General features: G+C 38.6%; 1 protein-coding gene across 1 annotated transcript; it reads left to right on the forward strand.

The window, feature by feature from the left end:
- Positions 1 to 727: 727 nt before the first annotated feature.
- LOC110050902 (mitochondrial coenzyme A transporter SLC25A42-like) lies at positions 728 to 8,196 on the forward strand. The gene is made up of 5 exons (XM_089275336.1): positions 728 to 1,120; positions 3,309 to 3,334; positions 4,681 to 4,841; positions 5,985 to 6,101; positions 6,981 to 8,196. Exons 1-5 carry the CDS (start codon positions 847 to 849, stop codon positions 7,459 to 7,461), a joined length of 1,059 nt encoding a protein of 352 aa, XP_089131462.1. The 5' UTR covers positions 728 to 846; the 3' UTR covers positions 7,462 to 8,196.
- Positions 8,197 to 9,889: the final 1,693 nt, after the last annotated feature.

Raw genomic sequence — 9,889 nt, forward strand, 5'->3', positions numbered from 1 at the left:
TTATTCAATCATTACCCTGATTCAAAACAACTTATTTTTATTTGCTTCTTCTATGTCACAGCACTTGCTTTTTCATGGTTGTGTTTTTTATTTATGACGGGGGGGCCATGCCCGGTGGGTCAGCCCCTTTTTAGCATCGATCCTGCCTAGTCCTTTTCTCTGAACACGAAACGAAAAGCAACAACTGCAAACAAGAAAAGAAAATGCATGGGGAGCATGGCGAGCGCACTCCTCTCCTATGTGGGTTGAATTTTCAGAATTTGTTGATGGTTGTTCCGAGAGTTCTAATATTTTTCCGGGTTCTCCGGCTTTTCTCTAGCATTTCCGATAGAGGACCATGATCCGAGTGTTCTCGATCAGTGATCCGTATTCGGATCATCCCTCTACACTGGATGTTAATCGTAGGACGTGAGCTGATCCTATCTTTTAAAAATTTTAATGATATAAAACTAAAGAAATTATAATTATTTGAAATACCAGGTCTTTGATGACTATTTTGCCGTAAAAACAACCATAGCTTCACGCTCATTTTCGAAAGTGGTCAACGTACCTCCGGTGAAATAATACTTAAGAATCTCTTTGAATACTGTTCACGTTCCTTTGCGTGTCAAGGAAGGAATTTCGTCATTCTTTTTCCCGCCAAAGGTGACAATATTTCACAATGGTGTGACGTCATACAAATTACTCAATACTACTTAGCTGCGTCATCATGTTAGTTTCCAGTTTCCACTGAATGAGAGTTGTGGAACAACATGGCGGACAGGGTCGTGTGGAAGCTTGTTGGTGAAATCACGGAGTTTTTGTGAGAGTTGCTTGTAGTTAAAAACATGGTAATGGATACATTCTATGTGGTTTCTTAAAGTGCTACTAAATCAAATGGTTAAAGTGCAAAATAAGGGGCGGATTCTTCACGGGGACGTTGAACAACATGGTCAGATAGCACACGGTGAGTGGTATTTGAGGAGTCATAGACGGGACGTTTATGACTCTTCAGACGAGGATATAAGCATACGGAAAGAGTTTAAAGAAGTGATCAGCTCCCTGAGTGCTGGAGCCGTCGCTGGAGCTGTTGCAAAGACGACCATTGCGCCTCTGGATCGGACAAAGATCATCTTTCAAAGTAAGTGATTTGTTAATTTTGATTAAATCATGATCATGATAATTTAACTTCCAGAGTGATACCGTTTTTGAAAGGTTTGTATTGAACGCTTATGCAGATAGGGTGTGACAGATTCATCGTTTTAAGCTTTAATTTTGTTGTACTGTAAGTGTTCATTTCGGCTAGCAATGAGGTTGGGGAAGAGGTGTTAGGAATTAGTGAGGTAGGAGAACGATCAATCTGTGTGATGCAGGCTTGTTACATAGTTACATAACAGACAAATACTATACTGTGTTTGATGCCTGTAACTGCTTGGAAACTTCTGTGGCCTACATGCCACAGAAACGTCACGTGATTTTCAAAGAAAACAAATCTTGTGACTGAATTGGAAATGTTGTCTCTTTAAGTTAGGGTGTCGTGACTTCAGCTTTAATGTACTCAATGCCTTGAACTGCACTTTCACTGTAAAATAAGAATTTCAATCAATTTAAGAAATGGATAAAATTCTACCTTGCGGTGATCTCAAAACCCACAGTGTGTGATGTTTGTGTTCATCACCCCATGGTGTTTGGTGAAATGAAATTATTTGTGGTGCTGTGGTTTCTTGTTTGACATTTTTGGGGCCAAAGATCAAAAAAACTGATCTATGTAATTTATTTCTGAGACAACATTAGTTTCTGTCCGGACAGGTAACTTCGTGGAAATGTTGTTTTATCACTTGGCAGCAGTAGCTTTTCGGGTCAACTTCACAGGCATGTTCATCATGCAAACAAAACGTACCAGTATGTACAAAAACATATTTACAGACAATTCAGTAGTGAAGACACTAAGGCAATAACATGTGTTGGGATGTGTTTATTTTGTGGAAAATTGTTGAGGTATAAAACTATTATGTCAAGTGTAGACATTCAAATCATAGGGCTAAGAATATATGTTGTGGTGACAGTGTCTTGTCAGGTGATGGACAAAACACTGACCCCTAGTCCATGGACTACCCTAATGGACTACCCTAAAATGGACTACCCCTAAAAAATACTATTTCAGATGAGTGGTATGTCAAGAAGCTGCGATTATATACTTACACTGCATGGAGGATGCTTTTCTTTTCGTTCCGCATCGCCCTCAGCCGCCATTTTGAATAACTATTTTGATACACTCAGGAAAAAACCAGAAGACTAGCTGCTTCTGTGCCATAATTTTCAGCCCAAAACAAGCAAAACAAGTCATGAGTAACATCCTGAAGATCATTTTGTCTGTTCGAGAAAGACTGAGCTACTGAATCACGTGGGAGTAAGGTTGAGAGGTGTGGCGAATGGTCCTTTAAAATCCCATGGTCTCGCAAAATATTCGCCGAATTTCACAGGTCTTGCAGTCTCGTTTTTTAGCGGTTATGTGGGTCTCGCAGTCTCAATTTTTCTCACAAAGCTGTCTTGCAGTCTCGATTTTTTTCAAGGCTAAGAAAGTCGTTAAGTACTGTTTTTAGTTTTTTTTATAAAGTTAAATGACATCAGAACATCTTAGAACCTGAACGTCTTGAGTTCGCGTTTAAAACACTTTAAAGTCTCGGTCTCGCAATTGAAGAAATCAAAATGTCTTGGGCTCGCAAAGAAAAACGCTAATCTCGTCGTCTCGCAAAGTCTCGCATTTACCATTTACCACCCCTATTGAGTTGTCCACAGAATATTTGATTGATTTGAGTCTTCGCTTTTTGTGTACAGCGGTTGTTTTATTCAGTATAGTTATTCAAAATGGCGGCGGTAGGCGATGCGGAACGAAAAGAAAAGCATCCTCCGTGCAGTGTAAGTATATAATCGCAGCTTCTTGACATACCACTCATCTGAAATAGTATTTTTTAGGGGTAGTCCATTTTAGGGTAGTCCATTTGGGTAGTCCGTCAGGGTAGTCCGTCAGGGTAGTCCGTCAGGGTAGTCCGTCAGGGTAGTCCGTCAGGGTAGTCCGTCAGGGTAGTCCGTCAGGGTAGTCCGTCAGGGTAGTCCGTCAGGGTAGTCCATCAGGGTAGTCCATGGACTAGGGGTCAGTGTTTTGTCCATCACCATCTTGTCGACTTTCTTGTGGTGATGTGGTGTTCGTTAATTTTTTTTGTGTGTTGTTGCAGTATTTAGAGCCCCCATGTCCTCCTCCATACGAATATACTTATAAATATTATTTTGTGTTACACTAATGTAGCAATGTTATTGTTTATTTATAGCCTCCAATAGACAGTTCTCAGTAAAGGTAAGCCAATTCAAGTGAACATTCTTTTACCTACTATAGCTAACAAAGCCAGTTTCAAATATACATGTGTTGTGTATAGTATAATTATGTTAAAAGTTAATTTTTATCGAACAATTTTGAAACCAGTTCTATTTTTACAGGGCTCAAAATTAACTTTTTCGTTCGGGAGCCAGCTGGCAAGTAACAGAAAAATTTTGGTCGCCAGATCGTAAATTTTGGTCGCCAACTTATTTTACATATAACTCACACAAGAACACGATTTTATACGTTACTTTGCATGCAAGGAAAGTCACAATTGAAGAGCGAAAACAATTAGAAACAACACGAGTAACATTTAGTTATAAAGCTACTGCTGTTCTCAGGTGAGATGTCTCTGGTCCGAAGGTGATGGTTGTCTCCATAGTTATTTTAAATGAAGCGAAACAAAAAACGTTCTAAGTCTGTGGTTTTCATTGTGGGACAAACACGGGTCCTTGTGCATTTGCATATTTTATTCAACAACTGATGAAGGATTCAAAGTTTGGATTAACCTTTTGGCTGAATCTTCATTCCCCGCACATAAAACCTCATGTAATTCCTTCAACTAATCGGTATCTGCCACCATTTTCACGGCAAATGAAAAGCACGTGGTGTTGAAGTGCGCCTGTGATCCCAGTTTTGGAAGAAGCCGCTGAAACAACATGGTGCGCTGTGAACGCAGTATCGACGTGTCGAAATACGTTCAATTTTTTCGATTATCTTGTAATATTCAGGCATTATTTTACTGGGGACAGAAAGGTGAGTTGTATACTAGCTACCATATCCAATTGATTTCCTACTATAGAGATCTAAACTGAAAAGTTGTGTCGTCGTTTTCTTTAGTTATCAGACAAAATGCGAGTCGCCAGCTGGCGACCAGTTGTGAAAATTTAGTCGCCAGTGCTCAAGTTTTGGTCGCATTGGTGACCAGTGAGTTGCAATTTCAAGCCCTGTTTTATGACCAGCATTTCCTTTGTATAGTATAATTGTGTTAAAAGTTAATTTTTATAGAACAATTTTCAAATCAGTTCTATTTTTATGACCAGCATACTAATGGCAACTTAGTGGCGTTTTGTTTGGCAAGCTTGGGATCTGATTGGTGTCACCTTGTATCAATTATCATTTACCACACTGTCTAGTCTTATGTAGCCATCTGTTGCCCACATGTTTAGCCACCACTGAAAAAAAAATATACCTGTATGAAGCAACTGTTCTTTTGCCATGCACTTTAAACTTCCAGTAGTTAGATCAAGTATGTAATTATATAAATTAGCTACATTGCTCTAATTTGCAAAGAATTTATTGTGTACTGTTTGCCTTAATGCCAGGGAGCTGTTGGTGTTTTAAGACAAACATATTTAGAAAATGGATACCTTGGTCTCTTCCGAGGAAACAGTGCAACAATGGCACGGATCATTCCTTATGCTTCTCTGCAGTTTACAGCACATGAACAGTTTAAACAGTTGCTTAGAAAGGATGACAAGAAAGGGTAAATCTGCTCTTACTATTAGCATGAATGGGAATTTTTCAGTCTGATAGCATATATTACAGGCCCTAATTGTGTTGCAAGCCCAGCATCTCATTCCAAGTAATTTGGACAATTCCATGCACTACAGAATCAACAAGTAATACAATCACATCCTTGTCCAGTTTGGAAATAATTGAATTAAAAAAATAAATTCCGCTTACAGCCAAATTGGACTTGGCCTACAGCCTTGTCCAATTTTGGCTGTCTTTGGAATATTTTTCATCCAATTATTTCCAAATTGGACAGCATGTAGTGCTATTATGTATACTCCTGTAGCAAGATAGTTTGTGGCTCTAAAGGGAAAATAAACTTGTAAGCAAGAAAAACAAAACAAAACAAAACAAAAAAAACAATCAAATTGTCCTCTCTCCTTTGATTTTATGATTTCCAGGTCACCTTCCTGTACATGTGTATAATTTGCCTGTTGACTAAAATCTGACAGCTTTCAACAGGCTATTATAATTGTTACTAATTATGTACACTGTAACAGCTCAGACAAGAAACATTTACACTGACTATGTGTAGTTGAAGTACAGCCAAACTATATTCAACAGTACCTACAGCTGTAGTGAGCCAAATCCTTATGAAAGATATTTGGAAAAAAAATTAAATAATTGATAGCATACTTATTGCCATCTAAGATAGTACATGTATTTCAGAGTTGAAGTTGGTGTAAATGCAGTCAATGAATTATTAGGTATTCACAATTTAGATCTACACACTGTATGTGAAATACGAAATCATGAACCCTGAGCTAACGACACAATCTTCACCAGAAGAGTGTGGAGTTATAATTACTTTTAAATTATGTGAACACCGCGAGTAATTTTGTTTGAACAAGTACTCTGTACTCAAACATCACAAAGGACAATTAAATGACAGAAAATTGAAATCAGCATATACATTATTGACAATATTTATCCAAAAATAAGGTCGCATAGAACATTTCAAATTTGAGGGGTTTGATTCCTCCTCTTTCCATCTCCTACAATGACACAGTGCTTTTCCTCTAACTGATGCAACATGTTTTCTCAATTTTCTTCTGCAAGTACATTAACAACTGTTCTTTATCTAAATAATCTGTCCATTTGTGTTATATTTCAGAGCATTGCCTCCAGTGCGTCGATTTGTAGCTGGATCTTTAGCAGGCATTACAGCTGCATCATTCACCTACCCTTTAGATATGATTCGGGCTAGATTGGCTATCACACAGAAAAACAGGTAATTATTTTTATCAATAAACTTAAAATAATTTATAACGATTAAAAACCATCTGTTTTACAGTAGGAACAAGGCAATCCCAGTGCCCACTTCAAGCCTGTATATAAAAACACCATCAGCACACAGGAAACTGTTACAATCAATCAATGATAAGGTTTTTTTGAAGTCCAGTTGTTCCAGTTAAACCAAATAGGGAAAACTCTTATTATTTATTATTATTTATTTATTCATTTATTTATTTTAGCATATCTTAAAACACAATTTTATCTCGTTTACATATAGATATAAATTCTTAGATATCTTTTAATCTTTTTACAATTGTAATTTAGTTAGCATCGGGCAGGCGAAGAGCCACCCTGTGGATATACTGCCCGAAATGCCATTATTATTATTATTATTATTATTATTATTATTATTATTATTATTATTATTATTATTATTATTATTTTTATTTTTATTATAACTCTTAACTGGATAGTCAGGGGAACAGGCGAGTGGAAAACTGGGAATTAAGGAGGTGGGAATTCTACAGAAGGCGGGAGAACTGAAGAGAAGGTGGGAAAAGCAAATTCCAAGGTGCTAGAAACTGTGAGAAGTACAAAGAATTTTCTATTATTGCAATAAAGAAGTACCAAAGGTTGGGAGCTTGAAGGGAACCTGAGGACCCTTGCCCCCTCCCTCCTTCCCCGTTCCCCTCTACCTCCCCTAGTCAAGGTGAGTTGAATGGCTCTAGTCTCTAGATTTGTTAAAAAAAGACAGGAAGCTGCTATAGGCTGAACTGCAAGGATTATGATGTACATGTATTTGGTGAAACTTATCTCTGAGATCCCTACGTGTTAATGGTTTTGTAACTGTTTTTTTTTCTCATTATTTCATTAGGTACACTGGGCTGAATATTTTCACCAAAATTTACAGAGAAGAAGGGTTTTCGGCCTATTACAGAGGGTTACTCCCCACCTTGATGGGAATAATGCCTTATGCTGGCATAAGCTTCTTTACGTATGAAACACTTAAAAAACTGTACTCTGACTACTTCCATCAGAAAAAACTCAACCCACTTCACAGACTTCTATTTGGTGCATGTGCTGGGCTCTTTGGCCAATCTGCCACATACCCACTGGATATAATTCGTCGGCGAATGCAGACTGATGGGATTTCTGGGCCTTCAAGGCCAGAGTATCGCAAAATGTGGACTACAGCGAAGTATGTTTATGCGACGGAAGGATTGAGAAAGGGCTTGTACAAGGGACTCAGCATGAATTGGGTCAAGGGACCCATTGCTGTTGGAATAAGTTTTACAACGTTTGATCTGTTGCACGGTTTTTTCCAGAGGCATTACATTCAAGCAGAGACTGGTTGAGGAGGACACAAATAAGTTTGCCCCCCCCCCCCCCCCCCACCCCTGCCAAAAAAAAAAAGAAAAAACCTGGTACACGTTTATATGCCTGTACTGGAAGTGAAATTAATTTAGATGATGTAGGATGAACATATATGGTGGCTGGCTTGTTAAGTAGCATTGCTAACTGACATTGGTAACAGGTTGAAAGCGATCATTAGACTCATTTGTAAATCTACAGTGGACCAGTGTCAAGTCAAAGAAGACATTTCAGCAGTGGTTAGCGCCCGCAGATGGTAGTTTTTCCGCATTATTGGTCGTGAAAACATGGACTTCGCTGCACCAAATGGGAAACTTCAATGATTCGTAGAGAGCTTAAAGACACAGTTGCTTTGTTCACTAAGGACTTGCCCAGATAGTTTCGGGCAATGTAAAATTAATAATCATTTACTTAAAAACCTTGGGTACATTTCTTACAATTATTTATGAATTTTGAAATGCGAAATTTGCACGGTAGTGTTTTTGCAGATGAACAACATTCTTCGTCTGAAATTAAAGTTTTATGACATGTACATGTAATATTATAGAGGGATCTAAATGAATTTTGTACGATATCACGCCGACCTCTTCGTTCCTTCTTGCTTTTGTCAAAATTTGTTGCTAAAGGAGAAGATTGTCCACGATTATCTATAATCTATTTAAAAAATTATGGAAGATTTTGTAAAGAACATTTACATGTATAAGCCTTAAACTAACGAACTATGTTTTCTGAATTTTTTTATTCATATCACACAACTTTTTTGTAAGTCACTCACCATAAGATAGTTTCCATATTTTTCCTTATTCGTATCATTATTATAGCTGTTTTCAGTGAAAAGATGTGACTAGATCCCTGCCATGACACGGTTAAACAAGAAATCAGCCTAGTTTATGCATTGGATTCGGTATATGCAGAGTTCAACGTAAAAAATTAACTTTGTAACTTCCGTCAAATAGTCGACTAGCTCCGTCGATGATGCGGTAACATTTACTGTCGAATCTTGCGAATGTATTTGCATTCCCTTTCATGTGATCAGTGAAGTACGATTTGAATTAGGCAATGCACTGGCTTTGGAAGGCGCAAAAAGAACGATTCTGATTGGCCAAAGCTTCATAAGCAGCTATAGTTGTATACCCGTGCCTAGCAAAGGAAACACTTGATCAAGCTTTGAATTGGTCAGACATCATAAAGAGGAAACACTTATTCTTCATATTTAAATCTCTTTTACCAAAAATCAGAACTGTAATTGCGATGTCTTAATTTTATCTAGCTGTCCAGATGCACATTTGAGTTGTCTCTGTAAATTCTATTTTGTGTATAAGTGTGTTCCAAGTCGTGACAATACCAACTAAGGCCCCGTCCACACTACGCTGGAGAATTTTTAAATCGCAGCCGTCCACACTAATCCGTCACGAAAACGGAGCCTTTCAAAAACGCTATTCAGACCGGGGGAATTTGAAAACCCCAGTTTTGTGTTTTAGTGTGGACGGAAAACATTTTGGAAACGGAGCTTTTCGAAAACGATATGATGACGTTACGATTATCATGTGGTTTCTGTGCGATAATCTTCAAACACAATTCCAAAATGACCGGTGATTGCAACCTCGTTCCCAGGGTTTCTTATCTTACCGCCCCCTGGAGCGAGCGAGGAGAGATCTCTCCTCGCACGCTCCGGGGGCGGTAAGATGAGAGACCCTGAGAACGAGGTTGCGGTGATTGTTGCGTTTTCAAATTTCTCCAGCGTACTGTGGACGGGGCCTAAGCCTTAGGGAGCCCCGCACTAAAAACCTCCGAGGAACCGGCAGCAATTAAAAGAACTGAATTCTCTGTGGCGTGTTTGACGTCACAGTGGCTGAGGCTAGATTCGCGAAACCAAACCCAGGAAGTCGCCCTGGTCGCTTTGAACTAATTCTGCGGAATGTTATGTTGTTTGTTTTAAAGGAGCTCTGTCACGGTTTGCGCATATTGGAAAGTTCAACCTCAATTTTTCAAATTCGTCGCGGTTTGTAATCCGTGTCAATCTTCTCCATCCTTAGCCATCCTTGTTCCTTTATGGTTTATCATTATCTCTTTGGTGTTTTTCTATCTTATTAAACTGTTATGTTCAGGTTTCCTACCATTTAAAGGCAATTTTGTTTGTGGCCAAAATAACTCAAAGTGCCGTGACTGAGGTCCTTCAAAGCCAAACTTTCCTAACGTTAACTAAAACTGGGCGAATGAAATAAACGTGTAAAATAAAGAACTTCAATAACGGTTAATTTTTTTGTTCGTATGTTCGTGCCCTTGGTTTGCCGGCAAGAGGCCCTGTATTGTGCTTATTTTTAGCAAGGTATTTTACATTCTCGTCTCCAGAGCCACTTGTCCCTCTTAGTTGTGGGACCGTGACACGAGTTAACAGGTGGCTCTACAGAG

This window comes from Orbicella faveolata, unplaced genomic scaffold (assembly GCF_042242905.1).
Source record: "Orbicella faveolata isolate gen_17 unplaced genomic scaffold, um_ofav_v1 contig_1, whole genome shotgun sequence".
In the NCBI taxonomy this organism is placed as follows: Eukaryota; Metazoa; Cnidaria; class Anthozoa; order Scleractinia; family Merulinidae; genus Orbicella; species Orbicella faveolata.